Source organism: Heterocephalus glaber, unplaced genomic scaffold (genome assembly GCF_053883595.1).
Source record: "Heterocephalus glaber isolate CG9 unplaced genomic scaffold, H.glaber_assembly_v1.0 deba00000594, whole genome shotgun sequence".
Lineage (NCBI taxonomy): Eukaryota > Metazoa > Chordata > Mammalia > Rodentia > Bathyergidae > Heterocephalus > Heterocephalus glaber.
The window spans coordinates 15,554,171-15,574,239 of record NW_028258151.1 but is presented as its reverse complement, the minus strand read 5'-3'; the positions used below and the strand labels follow the sequence as shown (position 1 = coordinate 15,574,239).

General features: G+C 55.0%; 3 protein-coding genes across 18 annotated transcripts; 2 read left to right on the top strand and 1 right to left on the bottom strand.

Moving 5' to 3' along the window:
- Positions 1 to 29: 29 nt before the first annotated feature.
- On the top strand, positions 30 to 6,274 carry Efemp2 (EGF-like fibulin extracellular matrix protein 2). Of its 3 annotated transcripts, XM_013075054.3 has the most exons (11): positions 30 to 187; positions 479 to 596; positions 824 to 872; positions 1,468 to 1,674; positions 2,253 to 2,375; positions 2,664 to 2,780; positions 2,935 to 3,054; positions 4,307 to 4,426; positions 4,515 to 4,641; positions 4,854 to 5,049; positions 5,989 to 6,274. In XM_013075054.3, exons 2-11 carry the CDS (start codon positions 486 to 488, stop codon positions 6,148 to 6,150), a joined length of 1,332 nt encoding a protein of 443 aa, XP_012930508.1. In that variant the 5' UTR covers positions 30 to 187; positions 479 to 485; the 3' UTR covers positions 6,151 to 6,274. The 3 variants fall into 3 exon arrangements, with proteins under 3 accessions (XP_012930508.1, XP_012930507.1, XP_021120228.1); XM_013075053.3 differs by lacking the exon at positions 30 to 187 and having other exon boundaries at positions 216 to 596; XM_021264569.2 differs by lacking the exons at positions 30 to 187; positions 824 to 872 and having other exon boundaries at positions 216 to 596.
- A 1,452-nt stretch (positions 6,275 to 7,726) lies between these two features.
- Positions 7,727 to 13,171, bottom strand: Mus81 (MUS81 structure-specific endonuclease subunit). 11 transcript variants are annotated; one of them, XR_015448928.1, is made up of 16 exons: positions 12,721 to 13,171; positions 12,507 to 12,636; positions 12,198 to 12,272; positions 11,599 to 11,699; positions 11,378 to 11,446; positions 11,145 to 11,230; positions 10,447 to 10,587; positions 10,267 to 10,362; positions 10,048 to 10,169; positions 9,848 to 9,957; positions 9,196 to 9,312; positions 9,010 to 9,105; positions 8,705 to 8,833; positions 8,528 to 8,631; positions 7,987 to 8,212; positions 7,727 to 7,897 (listed from the first exon to the last, which is right to left on the bottom strand). XR_015448928.1 is itself a non-coding variant. In XM_087205346.1 (16 exons), exons 1-16 carry the CDS (start codon positions 12,853 to 12,855, stop codon positions 7,831 to 7,833), a joined length of 1,710 nt encoding a protein of 569 aa, XP_087061472.1. In that variant the 5' UTR covers positions 12,856 to 13,159; the 3' UTR covers positions 7,727 to 7,830. The 11 variants fall into 11 exon arrangements, 7 of the variants coding, with proteins under 7 accessions (XP_087061472.1, XP_021120227.2, XP_087061474.1 ...); XR_015448929.1 differs by having other exon boundaries at positions 7,987 to 8,209; positions 12,721 to 13,170; XR_015448930.1 differs by having other exon boundaries at positions 9,860 to 9,957; positions 11,599 to 11,697; positions 12,211 to 12,272; positions 12,721 to 13,159.
- Positions 13,172 to 15,136: 1,965 nt separating this feature from the next.
- Cfl1 (cofilin 1) lies at positions 15,137 to 18,694 on the top strand. 4 transcript variants are annotated; one of them, XM_087205355.1, is made up of 5 exons: positions 15,236 to 15,350; positions 16,632 to 16,918; positions 17,216 to 17,523; positions 17,758 to 17,834; positions 18,051 to 18,694. In XM_087205355.1, exons 3-5 carry the CDS (start codon positions 17,264 to 17,266, stop codon positions 18,161 to 18,163), a joined length of 450 nt encoding a protein of 149 aa, XP_087061481.1. In that variant the 5' UTR covers positions 15,236 to 15,350; positions 16,632 to 16,918; positions 17,216 to 17,263; the 3' UTR covers positions 18,164 to 18,694. The 4 variants fall into 4 exon arrangements, with proteins under 4 accessions (XP_004852431.1, XP_087061481.1, XP_087061483.1 ...); XM_087205356.1 differs by lacking the exon at positions 15,236 to 15,350 and adding an exon at positions 15,683 to 15,831; XM_004852374.4 differs by lacking the exon at positions 16,632 to 16,918 and having other exon boundaries at positions 15,137 to 15,350.
- Positions 18,695 to 20,069: the final 1,375 nt, after the last annotated feature.

Genomic DNA, 20,069 nt, shown 5'->3' with positions numbered 1-20,069 from the left:
CCTCCCCCTGGCGCGGGCTCAGGAATCCGTCGAAGGGCGGGCGGAGGCGCCGGGGTGGGCCGCACCGCGGCAGGCGGGCGGGGGGCGCTTCCTGGGGCCGCGCGTCCAGGGAGCTGCGCTGTCCGCCGGTCCGTCTGCCCGCAGGCACTGCCAGAGTCAGCCGAGCCGCCGGGCGTCGCTGGCCCAAGTGAGTGGCCCTCCGTAGGGGGAGGGCGCGGGCCCAAGTCGGCTAAGAGGGCACAGCGCAGAGCCCAGAGGCCTGAGCTCCTCGGCCAGCACCGCTACGGGACCGGGCGGGAGCGGGGCGGCCCGCCAGTGGGCCTGGAACCTGGGTCCCCAAGAGGACTCTGGCCCCAGCCTAGGAGGCTTCCGGGCCCCAAAACGGTCCTGAGTGGGAGACACTTGGGGCTGGGGCTGATACAGGGAATAGGGGGGCTCCCATGGCGGAGACCCTTGAGCCCTGCCCACCATCTCTCAGCCCCAGGATGCTCCCCTTCGCCTCTTGCCTCCCCGGGTCTCTACCGCTCTGGGCGCTGATGCTGTTGCTCCTGGGGGCAGCATATCCCCAGGATTCCGAAGAGCCGGACAGCTACACGGTAGGGACCCTGGGGCCACTGGCCTGGGACTAGATCAGCAGGGACAGAGACTAAGATTATGGAGCAGCTGCTGCTGGGGAAGATTCTCCCCTCCCCCGGTGGGTGGAACAGCAGGGGGCCATTGTTTGGAGCAGGCCAGGAGAGTGTCCCAGTTTAGGCTCTGGTCTTGGCCTGGCCAGTGGGAGGAAACCTGGGGCGATCACTGGCCACCTCTGGTTCCCTCCCAGGAATGCACTGATGGCTATGAGTGGGACCCCGACAGCCAGCACTGCCGGGGTGAGTGTGCCTCGGGACCCCCCAGGAACCAGGGAATTTTGTTGCTTCCCAGGGACACCCCCAACTCCATGAGCTGCAGATCAGCTGGGCCCAGGCCAACTCTGGTTCTCTGGGATGGCTCAATGAGGGGTGGCTCCTCCCTCCTTGAAACGCAGGAAATCTGCCTCTACCCCCCAGTAGGCAAGAGAGCAACTGGGCACTGCCTGGAGGAGCTGGGATGTGTACACTGTATTTTGTGTGCGCCACTGTCCCGTTCAGCTCTTCGTCCCACTGCAGCCTGGGAGGGCAGTGTACACAGGGGTGGGTCAGCAGGCCTGCAAATCCAGCCTGAGCTGATTTAGAACTTGGACAATGAGGAGGAATAGAGACCCACTTGGAGGCAGGAAAAGGGGCAACTGTGGGAACAGCTGTCCCACTTCCAGTCCTGGCAGAGCCTGGGGAGGGGTCCTGGGCAGGCAGCCTTAGCTTGCTGAGAAGAGAAGCTAGACCTTGCTCAATCCCACAGTTTAGAGAAGGCCAAACAGGGCTGCTGCCTCCCTGTCCCTCCAGGGCCAGCCCAGGAGACTGGCTGTGCCCAGCAGACCCCTCTCTGCAGATGTCAACGAGTGCCTGACCATCCCCGAGGCCTGCAAGGGGGAAATGAAATGCATCAACCACTATGGGGGCTACTTGTGCCTGCCACGCTCGGCTGCCGTCATCAATGACCTGCATGGTGAGGGACCCCCACCACCAGTGCCCCCTGCTCAGCACCCCAACACCTGCCCACCAGGCTATGAGCCCGACCAACAGGAGAGCTGTGTGGGTGAGTGCGGACCGCTTGGGCAGCCAGATTTTGTCCTTGTACCAAGAATCTTAAAAACTCAGACCTCATATTCCTCCCTTGCTCAAAGGCCTCTAGCTCTTCAGGGAGACATCCTCAAACATCATTAAGATCCCCACTTTCAGCAGGCCTGGCCTGGGTCCCAGTGCCCCAGTCAGCCCCTGGGACCCTGGCCTCACTTCCTACAAAGACATTCAAGAGCTCTGCCTCCCAGCCCCTGCCCCTCCCCCTTTCTGATCTGGATAACCCCTCTGGGAGCCATGGGCCTTGGATGAGGGAGAGTTCTGGGGTCCAGTGCTGCTGGGGTGGGGTGCATGGACAGGAGCTCCCCTGACATGAGCTGTCATAGATTTGAGGCACCTATCCTGTTGGTTCCCAGACTGGTAGACTGTCATTTCGTTTGTTGGGAGGATCTAATTTCCATGTTCGTGCTTTGGGGTGCCAATCACCCATGCATCCATGTGAATGGTATCTGGCCTGTGTTGTTCTCCCAAATTGAGGTGTCTGTCCTGTTTGCTGGTGTGGGATTACAGGCAGGGGCTGAGTGGTGTCTCCCACAGATGTAGACGAGTGTGCCCAGGCCTTGCATGACTGTCGCCCCAGCCAGGACTGCCATAACCTGCCTGGCTCCTACCAGTGCACCTGCCCTGATGGCTACCGCAAGATTGGGCCTGAGTGTGTGGGTGAGTCCAAGGAATGACCCTGCCAGTCCTTGTTTTGTGCCTCTGGCCTGGCTCTTGGCATAGTCCTTGACCTCTATTCTACCCTTCGGGCTTCACCCCAGTCCCCAGCTGCCTGTGCCCTCCTGTCATCAGACAGAGGATTGTAATGAGGGGGTGTCCTGGTTGACCCAGTCCTGGCCTTGTCCAGCTCCCCAAAGACAGGACCATGAGTGCTGAGGCCTTCAGTTCCAGCCAGCTCAGGCCCCACCTGACCTCCGCTCTGCCCTCTTTTCCCTGTTTCCATCCCAGACATAGATGAGTGCCGCTATCGCTACTGCCAGCACCGCTGTGTGAACCTTCCTGGCTCCTTTCGCTGTCAGTGTGAGCCAGGCTTCCAGCTAGGGCCCAACAACCGCTCCTGTGTGGGTGAGGCTGGGCCGGGCCAGACTCCTAGTTCTGGGGAGGGAAATGGTGGTAGGGGTGCATGAGTGTGTGGGGGGGGGCTCCCTTTCAGTCCAGCTCAGGTGCATGATGGCTCTGGACTGTTCCTCCACTTTCCCATTTTTCCTGGCACCCCCAGATGTGAATGAATGTGACATGGGAGCCCCCTGTGAGCAGCGCTGCTTCAATTCCTATGGGACCTTCCTGTGTCGCTGTAACCAGGGCTACGAGCTGCACCGGGATGGCTTCTCCTGCAGTGGTGAGAGCCCCTCTGCTGCCTTGGGCTCCTCCATTGGTCCCCTAGACCCTGCCTCAGGCTGTGCTGCCTCCAGTCACACAGTCCTTCATTTCCTTCATGCCCCATCTCTGTCTGTACCCATGTATCTCTCATTCTGAGCTCATTGCTGGGCACTCTCAGCCTAGCAGGAAGGCACAATTGGGCCTCTGCTGAAGCTCACTTGGGAGACACAGAAGAATGCCACTCTTCCTGGGAGTCGGGCTGACCTGAATTCAAATCCTGCACTAGCACAAGCTGCTCTTCTCTCTGAGGCTTTCTTTTGTAAAATGGATTGTCTAGAGGCTGAAGTAGAACTATGATACTAGGCTTCATCAAGTCTGAAGTAGCTAAAGTGAACAACCATTTACTGAGAACCTGCCCTGTGCAGGGCACTTCCTTTATATACTTGGACTTGCTAATCTAGCAACAATCTGAGGAAGGCAGGTATATTTTTTCCCTTTCTCTGTCAAAGGAGGACATTGGTATCTCTCTCCAGGTTTGTTAGGATTACAAAAAATACACATAAAGTTTAAGTAAATGGTGCCTTTCATCCTTCCACTAAGAAATTAAGTGATTTGCCTAATTCTTCACAGCAAGGGATAGGGCCAGGGTCCTCAATGTGCACCTCACTGTGTCACCTGACATGTACTCATATAACCTAACCTATTTTATTGGCAGGGAAATTGAGGTTTCTCAAAATCAATCAGTAGGAATCATTCCCAAATCTCTAGATTTCTAGGGGTTTTTTTTTAGACACAAGGTCTCACTTTGTAGCTCAGGTTCACCTTGAACTCACTATGTAGCCCAGGCTGGCCTCAAACTCAAACACATAGTGATCTTCCTGCCTCAGTCTCCCAAGTACTGAGATTACAGGTGTGTACCACCCCACCTGGCTTCTAGTATTATTTTTTTTTAATCTTACAGTCCTAGGGCAAAAACAGAGGTCTGTGAGCAGGGAGGTTTGGGTAGACATACCTTTCTGTCTTTTTATTTGGCAGTGCTAGGGATTAAATCCAAGGTTTTGTGCATGCTAGGCAGACTCTACCACTGAGCTACACCCCTAGCCTTTAGACCTTTCTTAGAACCCCTACCCCTGGTCTTGAGCTTTGTAGGGCTTGTCTCATCCCTTTCTCTCTTCCTATATTCTGCCTCACATGGGGCTGGACTCTCAGTAAACATTTGTGGGATCCAATTGCAAGGATGGCCCAGCATCCTCATCCCCACCCTCCCTCAGATATCGATGAGTGCAGCTACTCCAGTTATCTCTGCCAGTATCGCTGTGTCAACGAGCCAGGCCGCTTCTCCTGCCACTGCCCTCAGGGCTACCAGCTGCTGGCTACACGTCTCTGCCAAGGTACTGGTTTCCCAGATGGGGCAGGCAGGGTGATGTCAGGGGCTGTTGGCTTGACACTCCAGATTCCAGCCCCTCTCCCCTGGCACAGACATTGATGAGTGTGAATCTGGTGCACACCAGTGCTCTGAGGCCCAAACCTGTGTCAACTTCCACGGGGGCTACCGCTGCGTGGATACCAACCGCTGTGTGGAGCCCTACATCCAGGTGTCTGACAAGTGAGTAATGCAAACCAGCCTTCCCCACAAAACTACACCTTCCAGAGGGCTACGTGCACAGATTGGTGTCTAATTGGGGTGGTATATGCTCTGAGAGCTGATGGAGTTGTAGTCTTGCACCAGGAATGGGCAGATCCTCTTGGGAGTCCCTCTTTTTGGGGGTGGGTGATGGGTTAGGCACTCATTCCTGTTTCTTACTTCGGGGTCCTTAGCCGCTGCCTCTGTCCTACCTCCAACCTTCTGTGCCGGGAGCAGCCTTCGTCCATTGTGCACCGCTACATGAGCATCACCTCAGAGCGGAGTGTGCCTGCTGATGTGTTCCAGATCCAAGCCACCTCTGTCTACCCTGGCGCCTACAATGCCTTTCAGATACGTGCTGGAAATTCGCAGGGTGACTTCTACATTAGGGTAAGGCCCTCCCCTGCTCCCACTCCTCAATTGACATGGATTATCTATAATGGAATTCCAGGAACCCTAAATGAGGGACTGGCCCCGCCCCCCTCTGCCCGGGATCTTTCCCCAAAGCCCTGTCCCTGAAGGCGGGGTTTCTGTGGGAAGTGGGGTGTGGAAGTAGTATTCTACATTCCCAGGGTATAAACTGTTGATGTTAAATAATAAGCACTGGATCATTGGGGTTTGAGGCCTGGTACTGGTTTTCCCTATCTGGCCTCAGTTTCTTCATCCATAAAACAAGGAATGGTACAAAAGTGCACAAACCCTGGTCATTCAGAGAAGCTAGCTCTGCAGGCAAGCTGTAGGTGGAGGGCTCCAGGTGTGGCTCACAGTGAGGAGTGCAAGTGGTCATCATGCTGCATTCAACAGGAGGGCTGTGTCTAGCATCAGAGCTTGTTTTTCTTTTTGAAACTGAAGGGGACTGTGCCTGCTCTGGACCACCAAAAGCCCCACCACTCCCAAGTCACACTTGGCCTTGAATTAGTTAACTCTGGTTAGACAAAACAACAAAAACTAGCTGGAAATGGGGAGAACACCAGTGAGAGATCTCCAAGGGAAGGACCTGGGTATGGGAGGGGAAGGCAGATCTCCAGGGTGTCATCAAAGAGCCAGATGAGAAGCTGGGCATAGTGTTTCAGCACTTGGGAAGCTGAGGCAGGAGGATTGCTGCAAGTTCAAAGCCAACCTGGGCTACATAGTGAGTGCAAGGCCACCCTGAGCTACACAGTGAGAGGCTATTTTAAAAAAGAGAGCCAGATGAGACTCTGGGTGGTCACACCTAGCTAAGGCTTTCTCCACCTCACAGCCTCAAGACAGGGAGGTGATGGTGGGTCAGGGGATGGCACCTAGTAGCTAACACAATCTCTATGTCCTCCCACCCACTGTGCCCTGCAGCAAATCAACAATGTCAGCGCCATGCTGGTCCTTGCCCGGCCAGTGACGGGCCCCCGGGAGTACGTGTTGGACCTGGAGATGGTCACCTTGAACTCCCTCATGAGCTACCGGGCCAGCTCTGTACTGAGACTCACCATCTTCGTGGGGGCCTACACTTTCTGAGGGGGACCCTCCTTACAGTCCCCTGTAGCCAAGGAGCCTGGGGGTCAGGGCTGACTCTGTCCTGATAAAAGAGAAGATGTTGTGAAGGGCAGAAAGAGAAAGGCAATAAAGGGAGAAAGAAGTCTTTGGGTGGGTGATCTCAGCTTGGGGAAGAGCTGGGCTTGTGGGAGGCAGGCTAAATCCATCTAAACAGAGGGGTGGTGTATGTGTCCTGCATGAGGGGGCCCCACTGATGGGAGCTGGGAGCTGTGTTCACTGACTTCACACAGGAGGTAACGCGGTGTGCAGTTTTGGGTGACTGGCTGGCAGGGGGCCCAAGAAACCCTGCTAGGGATGGTGCCAGGAGCTCCAGGCTTCTAGTTGCAGCTCTGCCTCAAACTAGACATTTGGACAAGCCCTAGTTAGCTGCTTGGGACTGATTTCCAACCTATAAAATGAGACAAGTGGACTGTGAGTGGTTTTCCAGGTTTTCCTTTCCAAGTATAAAACCTCTTAAGAATGAAAATCATGGGCCAGGAATTTAGCTCAGTGGTGCTGCCACCTGCCTAGAAAGCACAAGGTCCCGAGTTTGATCCCTGGTACCAAAAAAACCCAAAAGAATGAAAATCATGAGCGGGATTTAGCTCAGTAGTGCTGACGCCTGCCTCGAAAGTGCAAGGTCCCGAATTCAATCCCCAGTATGAAAAAAAAAAAGAAAAAAAAATCATACTTGATCAGGGACCATCCAATTAGATAAATAAAGTACATTCAAAGCTGGCCATGATGGCCCATGCCTAATAATCCCAGCACTCTGTAAGGCTGAGACAGGAGGATCACAAATTTAAGACCAGCCTGGGCAACTTAGGGAGACCTGGTCTCAAAATTTAAATTAAAGGGGGGAGGGCAGGGATTTAGCTCAGTGGTTCCACCACCTGCTTTGCAAGCGCAAGGTCCTGAGTTTGATCCCCAGTACCAGAAATGGAGGGCGGGGGGTGTTGGGGCTGGACCTAGTGGTGCATGCCTGTAATCCCAGCACTTGGGAAGCTGACCCAGGAGGATCACCAGAAGTTTGAGGCCAAACTGAGCTACATAGTGAGGCCCTGCCTCAAAATACAAAACAAAACAAAAAATAAATAAATGAAACAAAGGGCTTAGTGTGAAGGCACTGGGTTCAATCCTCAGTACTAGGGGTAAAAAAAAGACAGACCTAAGGTTGCAAGGCCCTATTGACTCTTATCTCCCTGACCAGCAACCCCAGATCCTGAGGTGTCTGCTGTATTTCTTTGTTTGAGACAGGGCCTTGCTATCAGGCTGGCCTTAAAACTCACTTTGTAGCCTAAGGTTGCCTTGAATTCATGGAGATCTTCCTGCCTCAGCCTCCCGAGTGCTGAGATTACAGGTGTGTATCATCAGACTGCTTGGACAGTCTAGGGTACAGTTTAGCAGTAAAGCACTTGGCTAGCACACGAGGCTCTGGGATCAATCACCAGCACTACAAGCAAACAAAAACACTAGAGACCATACGGTCTTGTCTCCCTGTACGGCCATATTTCTCAAGGGCCTTGAAGCCTGGCATCCCTTCTATAACACAGAAGGCTGAAAACATTTAGATTTTTATTGTAGTTCAAAAAGTCCTGTTTAAAAGGCTGGCCAGCCTGGGAGGGGGTGTTAAGGGGGTTGGGATCTGTTTTGTAGTATAGCTCAGGTCAGGGGGCTGTAGCTGCAGTAGAGCTGGGACAAGGTCCTGCTTAGAGCTGGCCCCAGATTCCTAGAAGAATGAGGCAGGTGAGGGTTGGCCCAGGGCCTAGGGCAGCCCATCCCCTACCACCCCCTTCAGATTCTGTCTCTTGTCCTCACCTCTGCAGACGCCCACACTTGATGGTGCTTAGCAGCATCTCCTGTTCCTTGGGGGTGGCACAGGCATCATAAGCGGCCAGGAGGCTGGGAGTGGGGAATAAAATGGTGGACCATCTAGGCCAGCTGTGGGAGCTGAGGCAGGAGGGGGTCAGCCTGGGACAGAGGGCTCAGGAGGCTGCACACTTCCGGCATTTGAGGCCCTGCTTCATCCTTTCTGCCCTTCCTTCTGGGCAACAATAGGACAGACCAGTAAAGGCTCCAAAAGTCGCCCCCATTCTTTGTGGCTCAGACACCCCTCCAGGAAGCCTTCTCTGCTGTACCAGATGGAATGTTTTCCTCCCTCCCCCAGGTCTGGCTAGCTGTCTTCCTCCCACCAATCTCTATGAGCTCCTTAGGGTTGAGCTAGATCTGCCCACTGTTCCCTCTATATAGCTCACAAAGAGCCAGGCCTGCTCCCCAAAAGCACTGGTGAAGATGAATTCTTGGGGGAGAGGGGGCAGACAAGGGCTGAGGACCCCCAAGGGGCCCTCCAGGGACGTACCTGGCAGGGGTGCTGTATCGATCCACCAGGGCTGCTGCCTTCTCCCCACTCACTCCACCCACCTGCATCAGCTGCCGGGCAAACACCTCTCGAACAGACTGGGCCTGTGGTTGGGGGCGGCCTGTGTCAGGGGTGGTCTGGGCCAGGCTACCTACAGAGTCTGGGCAGAGGCAGTACCTTGTTCTTGATGGCTCCAGAGTTGAAGTCACTGAAGGTGAGAAGTGAGCAGAGAGGGTTTGGGGAGGGCCTGGTTCCTGATTCAGGGTCCCCTGGGCTTCCCCAGGGGCGGCTGTGTAGGGTGTGGCCCTGAGGAAAGAGGGGACTGAGGCTAGGATAGAGCTCTAAGGGTCAATCTGCAGTGTCCTTGCTCAGCCCTAGGCCTCACTGGCCAGACTAAACAATGGGGGTCTCACCCACCTTACCTCCCTTGGGGAAGCAAGGATCCAGGTAAGGGATAACACCAAACAGGTAGATCTGCTCACCTGGTATAGTCTCTCCAGGCCCCGTGTCAGAAGGGCTAGGTAGGCAGCCGACTCCTTAATGTCTGCTGTGCGCTTCACAAAGAAGCCATCGATGACCTGGGGAGGAGAACCAAGGGCAGGAGCTGGCTCCTGGCCTGAACGACAGCTTCTGGGCCCTGCCAATCTGGCCCTGCCTTCTGATCTCACCTGGGTGTTGGTGACAGCCTGCAGCAGTGTGCTCTCAGGGAGGCTAAGGTTGTGGACTGAGCCATGTTCTTCCACCAGGTATACCCGGCGCCCCAGGCCACAGCGCTTCAGTCGGAACTGGGGAAGCAAAGAGGCAGGGTCAGGCCTGGGTCCCCAAGTGCCCCACTCAAAATTAGACCCTGATCCCACCAGTTAGCCTCCTCTCCCTCGATGGCCTATCTACCTGTCTCAGGTGGCTCTGTACCTGTCCTCATGCTATGACTCTTGTAGGAAAGCCCTTCACCACCTCTGGGTGCAGCCCATCCTGCAGGGCTCCCTTGGTCTGTTCATGCCTCGACTGTGGGATCAGCCCAGCAGCTGGGACTGAGGCAAAACCTCTGCATTACATTTGGGCCTCCTGTGTCCAAGACCCCAGGGGATGGGTAATGAAGGGGTCTTTAGGAAGCTCCTCTGCCCAGCTCAGATGCCCCATGTCCCTGCTATGCTCTAGGATGGCCAGAGGAGCTGAACCAGGGCTGCCTGGAGCAGCGATAAGGGAGGTGTGGCTGGAGACACTGGGGGTTCTGCCTGAGGGGGCCTCCCCACAGTGCCTTGGCTTCTGGGGGGCTGAGGAGGTAGCCCTGCAGCAGGAAGGGAGCAGGCTGATGCAGACCACTGAAGAGACCTTCTGTTCCCGGAAGCGGCCGTCGATGATGCTGCTACATAAGTCGTCCAGCCGCTTGCGCTCCACGATGTGGTCCAGCACTAACTCTGCAGGTCTTGCTGCCAAGAAGCCAAGAAGGGTCCTGATGGCTTGTGTCCCCTCACCCACTAGGCCTTGGCTCTAACGCCTGCCCATCCACATCTCTTTACCTGAGTCTCTGGGCCTGGTCTCCTGTGCTACCCACACAAAGTCCCCAATGTGTAGCTTGCGCACCACGTGGTTCACATGCAGGCGCTGTAGCTCTCGGAGCAGCTCTGGCCTGTGTCCCACCCTGAAATTGCAGGGAGTGGGCTAAGGTCAGGGTGGGCCAGTACCCTCAACCCTTAATGATCCTCTGGTTACCTTCACAGCTTCCCTCCTTCACTTACCCCCTGGTCTCACCAATGTCCACACACAACAGCACCCTGTACTCTGCAGGCCCCAGCTCTAGAGTCGGCTGCTGGACACCCCCTTCACTGGCGCCACTGTGGGTGTAGATTGCTGTGTGTAAGGCCAGAACCCCCAGTGCTGGGGATCCCCCCTCCCCCATCTCTCCCCTTTCTCCTCACAGCTCAGCCAAGGCTGCTCCTGGCAGTGCTGGCTCCTCCCCAGGGGGCTCCTTGGGCCCAGTGCCCACATTCAGCAAGCTCAGGCTTTCTGACTCAGCCAACTTCTGGGCCAGCTCCAGGCCCTCTGGGGTCAGCGAGTACCTGGGAGGTGGAGGAGATGAACACAGCTCTCCCTTCTTCACTCATACCTGGCAGGCTCTCCTGCTGCCCCCAGCTAAGTGGGCCTCAGCCTTCCTTGGCAACACTGCACAAACAAGTCCCCTGCTCTGCCCGGTCTTCCTGATCGTCAGATCGGTTTTCTTGGGGCCATCCTCGTGTCATTTCTCAGGTCTGCAATGCATATGTCTCAGACAAAGTACTTCTTCCTATCTTTACTCATGCTGTTCCCTCCTCTCTAGAATACCCTTCCTATACCTCTACCAGCCAAATTTTAAGATATGCCAAATGCTGTCTCCTAGGCAAAGGCTTTTTGCTCCTCTACTAAAGGTGGCATCCCTCCATCCTCCCCCTCCCGTCTCAATTTCTCACATACTCCTGGTACTCCAACAGAGGAGTACCTGCTGTGGGGGTGGGGAGCAGCTTTCTTCAACCCCAGCAGCATCAGGTCTGGAAACTGCTGGCTGACTGCAGAGGCCCACTAAGAATGTCATGCATGCTGCTCATCCCTGGCTCCTGTGTCCCCTGCAGTTGGCCCCCACCTGACTGGCTGGTGTGTCCTGAGGACCAGGTTTCTGTGCAGGAGGGAACGAAGGGCTGGCCAGGGTTGAGAACTCCTGGGGTCTATCTGTGGATAGGGGAGGAAACCCTCAGAGAGAGTTCTGTCCCTGTAGCCCAGGCACAGGGGTCAAACCAGACTAGGCCCATCACCACTTCTCACTGCCACAAAGGCACTCTGGTGGGCTCCACCTATCTGCCCCACCTCAGTGCTCACCCTGGGGTCCTTCTTGGCACACCTCTGTAGCAGCTCCTCCTTGGTTAGGAAGCTATGACCATCAGAATCCTGAAACCATGGTACAAACGATAGGGCAGGTTCAATGCTAGAACTCCTGGCCCTTCCCAAGTGGCTGGGATGATTTCTTTCTGCCTTGCTGTGGCCAGGCACTCTCACCCCACTGCCTCTCCCCACTATTCCTGGTATGGCCAGGCACTGACCAGGTGCTGCCAGTAGAGTTGCAGCAGGACCACTCGGGCTCCTGAGTTTCGAGGTGGCAAATAGCCACTAGAGCCTCCTGTTTGGCGCTGGGCAGGAACCTGAAAGGGACAGAGGGATTCTGAATACAAACGCTGCCAGTCAGTGTCAGCTCAGTTCCTGCAAGGACTAAGGTTTCAGCAGAATGCATGTCCTGGGCAAGTCCCTAAGATGCTTCCCACTTTCCTTATCTGTAAAATGAGCCAGATGATGGGATGACTCCCTGCAAATCCAGAATGAGATAGTGGACACTTGCAGGGCAGGGACAGGATGGGGTTATCTGTTCTATTCAACTTCAGTTCTGCCGCCCACTACAGGACAGAACACTGAGTAACAGCAGTCTACCACTAACTGGCCTGGGCCCTTTAAGTAGCTTAATCGTGGAACTCCCTCTACAGGTGCTATCCATATTCCTATTTACAGAATTAAAACCCTGTCTGAGAGAGGATAAGTCATTTGTTCTAGACCAGGAATCACCATGGAGATCTGGACCCAAGCCAGCTAAATCCTTCAAGCCAAGAAATCCTATTCCCAGTACTCCCATTTTGCCTTCCACTCCCCTTGCTCCTCCTCACTGGCATGGGAGAGTCCTGGGCTGGGCTCTTCTCTCCAGATAGTGAGCCAGGGGCATGATCACCTGTGGGAGCAAAAGAAAGTCAACTCAGTGCCCCCACGGAATCTGGCAGGTGTGAGGATCTGGGATGTGGATTGCTCATGTTGTATGTGAACTATGAGGCTCACAGAGCGCCAACCATCCGCCCCAGATCAAACAGTAACTAGGACCAAAGTTGGGAAGCTTAAAACCAAGGGTATCTAGGGTGAATATGGAGGCTGTGCCTGGAGGAGGCACATCCCTGTCTAAGGCGCTCACCACCCGAGGCTTGGTGCTGCTGTAGTCGCTCATCCAGCATTCGGCAGAGCCCGTCTCCAAAGTGCTGGAGGATCTTAGCTTCCTTCCCGCTGTGCAGGGGCAGCGGGTACCGCCGGAGGGAGCGCAGTGCCTGGCAGGGGTAGGGAGGTCGGTCAGGGCAAGTCAGGTCGTCTGGCTTGGACATCTGAACCCAGCCGACCCAGCGGGGACCCACCTTCTGAAACACGAAGCGCGTGCGGCGCCCCCTGCTGGCTGCCTCGTCCCGCCACTCGGTCAGCCAGCGTACAAAGAGCGGATTGGGGCAAACCGGCAGCGGGCGTTTCCGGCCCAGGCGGACCGGCGCCTCCATGAACCTCGGGGCGGATCCGCTGGCACCTCACGCCCGCGAGACCGGGATACCGCCAGTTCTGGGGTTGGGAACGGAACACCTTGCTCGGGGAGAGAAGAGGGAAGGACCTTTTCAGTCACGTGCCTCCAGAGAGGTCTTGACTAGCAGCCCCTGCACTATTCTAACTGACGAGTAGGAGGGCAGTCTCTACAACCCTTCGCCTAGGCTCCCCCTGGCCCGGACCGACTAGCTTCTTAAACCCGAGCCGGAGCCTCGACCTGCCCCTTCCTCCCACATCAGATTCCAAAGCGGGTGCATCCATCTCTGTGGCAGGCGATAGGAAAGCGGACAGCGCCTCCTGCGACTGGGAGGGCTGGCTGGGGGCGGCATTTAACAGAAAACCTGAAAGTGGCGATTCCCATGTCTGTAAGACATCTCATTCTTGCAGAGGAAGCTAGAGAGATGGTTTGAGAAGAGTCGGGTGGGGGAGCTATAGGGAGGAGACGACAAATAAATGCAAGTGTATTTGTGGGAGGGACATACAAGAAGGGCTGATGGGGATGAGGACACAAAGGTAAGACTGGAGAAGCTGAAGGATCTCGGAGGACATGGTGATCCCTATCTGCAGGACACGGGGAGGGGAAGAGAAAGAGGAAGAGAGGCAAGCTGGGGGCCTAAAGTGAGGATGTGCACAGAAAGGCCAAGCTAGATGGACTGGGTGGAAGGGCAGTGGATGGACGCCTAAGAGAACTTATAAGAGGTGCAGGGCGACCTGGAAAGTGGGGAGGCCTGATGGGCATGTGGCAGGATCCCGGGGAGCCGGCTGATAAAGGTAGAAATGAACACTTTTTGTGGCAAATTGGAAGTGGGGGGCCCTCACGGAGCTTGAGTATGAAAATTTTGCAAAGGGATCCCAGGTGGAGGGGTACTGGAGTTGGAGCATCTGCCACCCTATTCCCCTCCGACCTCTAGCTGTTAATGCCAGAAGTCGCGAGGGGCAGATCTCCGGCCTTGGAGGAGCGAGCCGGCGCTCCAGGCCCACCCCTTCATACTAAACGCACACTACGGCCACTCATCCTCGGCAGTCTCTGGATTCCCGCCTCCCTCCCGTTGCGGCCTTATAAGGAGCCTGAACCCGGTGTTCGGGCTGGCCCCGCCCCCTCCAGTCTCATGTCCTAATAAGGACATCTAGGGCATCCTGCGGCTGGGGGCGGATGGAGCGCGTCACCAAGGTAACTGTAAAGCCCCCCCCACCCCCGCCACCTTGTCGTTGCTCTGGGAACTGCGAGGCTCGAAAAAGGAGGAGCTAGGCTCCAGGGGCGCTCGGGGAAGGCGGGGCTCAAGCTGCATCCTCCACCTGGAGCTCCCAGAGCTCTGCCGGTGGGCGGTGCGGTGGATGTCCACGACTACAACCCCCGGCATGCTCCGTGAGATACCCCACTCCTGGGCGTCTCTCTTCGTTTACAACCTTTATTCTGCTTATGGCATCGAGGCCCCTAGTTCCGTTTGCTTCTGACTTGTTGACGACCTTGCCTTCTCTTCCTGAAGAATGTGAGGCCATGGTCATTGTTCAAGGCCAACAAAATTTGGCCAGAGCCCCCCACTCGAGTTTATTTTAGGCTACTACTCTCACTGAGCTTGTGGGAGTATTAAATAATCTTAAACCTATCAACTAAGTTCAAGTCCAGCTTAGTCTCTATTTCCTCTTTTTATTGCCTAGTAAAAGAAGAGAAAGAAGTTTTGAATGCACAAACTCTCGTCCTCTTTATTGCCTCATGATTTTCTGAACATCTTTGAACAAAAGTAAAACTCTCCTTACAATTATCTCCTTGTGGCCTTTCTCCCTGTGTTTTCCCTTCTTATTCTTATTCTGTGTAAGTTGCTTATGACTTTTTCTCAGGAGACAAAAGGGGCTGTGCACATGGAAGATGGTGAATAAATGTTTGTCTAAGATCCCTTTATACTTGCTCTCTAAAACCGGATTCCAATGAATAGTTGCTTCAATGCAAAGAAGCAAAAACGTGATTCCACTAAAAGATTTCAAACCAAGGGATCCAGAAAGTTGTCAGACGAGCCTTGTGAAAACCATTTCTCTCCTGGAATAAAGAACCGCTTAGTCGGAGAACCTTTTCGGGTCATTTTTATCGAGCTCAGGGCCTATTGCTCAGCTCAAAGCGTTCCCTGGGATATTCCTCCAATGAGCTCACTCTGCGCTCTATAGTCCCGCCCCACAGCTGCTTTGGGCTACTTTTCCCAGCACGCACTGCGAAGCCGGGAAGCTGACGACACCTAGGACTGTTACTCTGCGAGCCGAACGACGGCGCAGGACCTTCGGACTCCATTTCCCATCGGCCTCGCGGAGAGTGCCGGAAGCCCGCCCCGCCCCTCATTGTGCGGCTCCTACTAAACGGAAGGGGCCGGGAGAGGCCCCGTTCAGTTGGGTTTCGGCAGCAGCTGCAGCGGCTCTCGCGTTCGCCATCTCTTTTTGCCGTCTTTCTTTCGCTTCCTGAAACATGGTAAGCGGCAGGCTAAAGCGCCCGAAGGGGGTCGGCTGCGGGCCTGTCGCTTGCACGCATGGGGAATCGGGGGTGCGATGTCGGCACCCCCTCCCCCAGCGCCCTTGGCGGGATGAAGATCTGGTACCGAGTGGCGGGCGGTGCTGGGCAGCGCGTGCATGCCCGTGGGCGCGGGGAAGGGCTGGCTGTGGGCGTCGCTCGCGCGCCCACTGGGCTCCCCTCCCCCACCCGCTGGTGCGCCCGCGCGGACACCGACCGTGGGGGAGGGGTCCAGGGCACGCGGGCGCGCGCCCCTCGAAGAGCGACCGGCGTCGCGCGTCGTTTCACGAGGGCGCGCTCTCGACTGGAGCACGCGGCACCCAAACCCGAACCCGGAGCGAGGGAAAAGCGCGCGGGAGGTCTCGGCACGCGCGCCCCACCCAAAGGCTGTTCGTTTCTCCGCGCCACCCTCCCTCGGCGGACGCATCTGTCTTGAAAGCAGGTGGCCAGAGATGCCGGCGCCCAGAAGGGCAGGCGCGGTGGGACTAGAGGGATGCTGGGGTGACCGGGTCCTATTTGATAGGCTGGTGCCTACAATTAGGAGTTTGCACGGAGCGGACTCTGTAGAAGCCATGGCTGTCCTCGGGAGCTATCGAGCCCCGGTAGTGATTTGGGTTCTTGCCTGTCCCGCGGGCTGGGGCTGAAAGGTACCGTCGGCTGGCACGTGCTCACGCGTTTTGTCCTGGCCACCGGGGCCTTAGCTCTGTACTAGCAGGGCCTTCGGCTTTCCCGATGAGGCCTGCGGGTGGAGCCGAGTTTAGGGAAGTGACCCGGGCGGGCACCGCCCGGAAGCCACTCCGCCCCCTATGTTGAGCCCAAAGGCATGGAGAATTGATGCTTGTATAACTTGCTTTAGGCGACCGCCCGCAACTCACAGACCTATTTACCGGCCTGGGCGTTGGGGCCCTGGGGGTTCCGTTGCCTCTCCGTACGGGTTTTTCTCTTGGGGAGGGGGCTGAGCCCAGCACATCTCCTTTCCCCGCCCACTCCGGAAGCGGCCGGGTCACGTGGCCTGCTTCCTCTGCAGTGGTGGGGGGCGGATTTCACCGTGGACCGACCTGTCTAGGGCTTCCCCAAGCGCGATGCAACTAAAAGTTTAAAGAGGGCTCAAGGATTTTGGCCATTAGAATTTGACTTGATAATTTCTGTCAGCGATCTTTGGGATGCTGCACTGCTCTTAATAGTGTAGGGAGTTGTCTAGCAGGATCCTATTGGACGCTGATTCTTGTCTTTGTTTGGCAGAAATCCCAGCAGGGAAGAGGGTCATTTGTGTAACATCTGCATTGAGCAGTTCTGACCAACTTTGTGGAGCTATCGGCACCTTTTGGTGTCACAGTTAGCATTGTGGGTCACGGTTCTTCCTTCTCTGAAGAAACTACCACTGAGGTCTTGGTCCTTCTCTCCTGTGAAGTTCTATGTCGGTACTTTTGTCCTAAGGCTGAGATTTGAGTACTGTGAGGAAGAACCAATCAGTAGTCCGTGGATTCTTTTAATTTTGGATTCGTAGCTCAGTCAGTGATTTGCTTTTGGTAAGTCTCCAGTTTTTATCCTGTAAAATCGGGGAGGGAGGATGTTGAACCACGTAATTCGTAGGAAGTTTCTTTTGTAGCTGCTCTGCAGTTGTGTCCTATCTGGTCCTTTGACAGTGGCTTGGATGGGAAAGTAGTGAGTTGCTTTGGGAAGGGAATTAGTGAGCAATCCCTTGGTATAGGGGCTGTACTTTTGGGGATCCACATTGAGATCTCCTGAGAATGGAGAGGGACTACAGGGGGCAGGCAGTTCCCTGAATCCTTTTCTTTACAAGGTGTGTCTGGTTTGTCCCTCAGGCCTCTGGTGTGGCTGTCTCTGATGGCGTCATCAAGGTATTCAATGACATGAAGGTGCGCAAGTCCTCAACACCAGAGGAAGTGAAGAAGCGCAAGAAGGCAGTGCTTTTCTGCCTGAGTGAGGACAAGAAGAACATCATCCTGGAGGAAGGCAAGGAGATCCTGGTGGGGGATGTGGGCCAGACTGTGGACGATCCGTATGCCACCTTTGTCAAGATGTTGCCAGACAAGGACTGTCGCTATGCCCTCTATGATGCAACCTACGAGACCAAGGAGAGCAAGAAGGAGGATCTGGTGTTTATCTTTTGGTAAGTTGCTCATCCAGACACTTCTGTCCCCTGCCCCCTTTCTCATGAGGGAAGTTTTACAGAAGTCCTGGTTAGTGTAAAGGAGGAGCTTTGGAAGTGGGGTGAGGGTTGTAACAAAACATGTCAATGGGGAAATTGTCAAAGTCCCCAAGACTAGAGGCCAGCCCAAGGGTTTCTTGAAGTTGGTGCCTGAGAGCAAATGCTACAAGTTCCCTGGTTCTTGTTTGTCTCCAGGGCCCCCGAGTGTGCACCTCTTAAGAGCAAAATGATCTATGCCAGTTCCAAGGATGCCATCAAAAAGAAGCTGACAGGTAAGGGCCAGTGTTGGTGATTTCTCATGCCCACCTGCACAAGCCTTGGCTGCAGAGTGGAGTAAATGACTTGGCAGAGGAGGCCCCTTCCCATCTTCCCTGCCTGCTGGGCAGTCTATTTTACCCTTCCATCTGCTCTGATGGCTCCTTCCCAGCCACAGAAATTCCTCACCCCAGAGTTTCCTGCTCACAGATGCTCCCCCTTCTTCCCCACAGGGATCAAGCATGAGTTACAGGCAAATTGCTACGAGGAGGTCAAGGACCGCTGCACACTGGCAGAGAAGCTGGGAGGCAGTGCCGTCATCTCCCTGGAGGGCAAGCCCTTGTGAGCCCCTCCAGTCCTTCGTGGAGCATCTGGCAGCCCCGGACCTGCCCTCAGGGGGTTGCAGGCTGCCCCCTTCCTGCCAGACCGGAGGGGCTGGGGGGATCCCAGCAGGGGGAGGGCAATCCTTTCACCCCAGTTGCCAAACAGCCCCCCTACCCCCTGGACCTTCCTCCTGCCTCCATCCCTGATGGTCCGGCTTGCCCAAACTGCTTTTGATCTTCTGATTTCTATTGGGTTGAAGCAGACCAAGTTCCCCTCAGGCAGCCAGCTTTTGTGGGGGGGCCCTGTATTTTTTTTAACGACATCCCTACTCCCCACCCATTCCTCCCCCATCCCACGCTGCCAACTTCTAACTGCAATAGTGACTCTGTGCTTGTTTATTTAGTTCTGTGTATAAATGGAATGTTGTGGAGATGACCCCTCTCTGTGCCGGCTGGTTACCCTCCCTTTTCCCCTGGTCTTGGCCATTCATGGAAGCAGGACCAGTAAGGGACCTTCAATTAAAAAAAAAAAAAAAGACAATTTAAAAAACTCATTAATAGGGTATTGGTTTATTTCAGGTTTGGGATGGGAGAGTCTTTGGAAGGAAGGTGCACTGGGAGGAACAGCATCTTTGCTCTCCCTCAGCGAGCCCCATTGACTAGCTGAGACTCCCTTCTGATAGTTCCCACTCTTCTGTTGATGGTGCAATGGTTGGTTCTAGACTGGCTGTTGAAGGGGTGGCAGAGCCCAGGATGTGTCTGCTGCTGGCTGCTGGGGTCCTCGCAGAAGTGGCCTCACATCTGCTTGTCCACTCCTAGTCCCTGCTCTGTTCTGCCCAGGTGTGATGGCAGTAGTATAGGCCACAGGTGGCCTCTTGAGCTTTCTCCCTTTTAAGGTTGTCATGCCCTCTTCTCCATCCTTTCTCTTGGATGGGTGACTCAAATTTATGAGGTCTAGGTTCAGTTGCTGCTGTGAGTCAGACCAAGCTGAGCATTAGGCCTTGTGTAAATATGGCTGGAGTCCATTCAGGGTGGGGCCAGCCTAGTGGAGCCAAGGACTTCAGACCTAGGTGTCTGGACCTACCTCCCAGTGTATAACCAAGAGGGTGTTGCCAGGGTCCTGAGCGTTTGTCACAGTTGCTGTGGGCTGTCTCTAGCCTGTACTTTGGGCTTTACCCAGCAGGCACAAGCAACCAAGAAGTCTAGCATCCCAGTGGGGTGAAATGGGCTGGAAATGTGGGGCTTAAACCTTGTCCCGTATGGCAAAGGGCCATCTGAAGTTACATCTGGTTTCTTATCTCCTTAAGCACTGGGGAGAGCCAAGACAGGGTAGTTTCATTTTCCTGGTCAGGAAATAGATGTAGAAAATTTAACCTGTGGTCCTTGCTAGGGCCTGTGGAGGAGGGGTTAGCCTTGACTTCTTAGGTTCCAAGTTCTGTGTCTTGTACCTTCCCATGGAGATCCTGCTGCCACAGGAAGAAGGGCTGTAGAGCTGCAGGGATACCTCTCTTTGTGTCCCCGGGATCTGATCTTAATGTCATGTCAGAGGATATGCCTGGTGGGCCTTTGAGCTGTGAGTAGACAAATAGGTGTGGCACATCCCTGTAATCCCTACTCTCTGGGACACTAAGGAGGGTCACAAGTTTGAGACTTAATGAGACCTTGTTTTAAAAAGTCTGTGGCCTGTCATGGTGGTGCACACCTATAATCCTAGCAGTTGGGAGGCTGAGGCACAAGAGGTTTGCCTTGAGTTCAAGGTTGGCCTGAACTACATAGCAAGATCCTGTCTCAACAAAAAAGATGATCTGGGGAAGTAGCTCAGTGCAGAAGCCCTAGGTACAGTCTCCTATTGCAAAAAGAAAATAGGCAGGCCCCCTTGCTTAAAACCATGCTGTTTATTTGTGAAGGACGTTCAAGGGTGGGGGCCCA

Bases quoted from the DNA above. Each gene is read 5' to 3' on its own strand.
- Efemp2 (XM_013075053.3), top strand. From the start codon at position 441: ATGGCGGAGACCCTTGAGCCCTGCCCACCATCTCTCAGCCCCAGGATG. The intron at 1,675-2,252 runs GTGAGTGCGGAC...TGTCTCCCACAG, and splicing joins CCAACAGGAGAGCTGTGTGG to ATGTAGACGAGTGTGCCCAG. The intron at 2,376-2,663 runs GTGAGTCCAAGG...TTTCCATCCCAG, and splicing joins GATTGGGCCTGAGTGTGTGG to ACATAGATGAGTGCCGCTAT.
- Cfl1 (XM_004852374.4), top strand. The intron at 17,524-17,757 runs GTAAGTTGCTCA...GTTTGTCTCCAG, and splicing joins GATCTGGTGTTTATCTTTTG to GGCCCCCGAGTGTGCACCTC. The intron at 17,835-18,050 runs GTAAGGGCCAGT...TCTTCCCCACAG, and splicing joins CATCAAAAAGAAGCTGACAG to GGATCAAGCATGAGTTACAG.
- Mus81 (XM_087205346.1), bottom strand. From the start codon at position 12,855: ATGGAGGCGCCGGTCCGCCTGGGCCGGAAACGCCCGCTGCCGGTTTGC. The intron at 10,170-10,266 runs GTAAGTGAAGGA...CTGCAATTTCAG, and splicing joins GACATTGGTGAGACCAGGGG to GGTGGGACACAGGCCAGAGC. The intron at 8,834-9,009 runs GTGAGCAGATCT...CTCTTTCCTCAG, and splicing joins GCCTGGAGAGACTATACCAG to GGCCACACCCTACACAGCCG.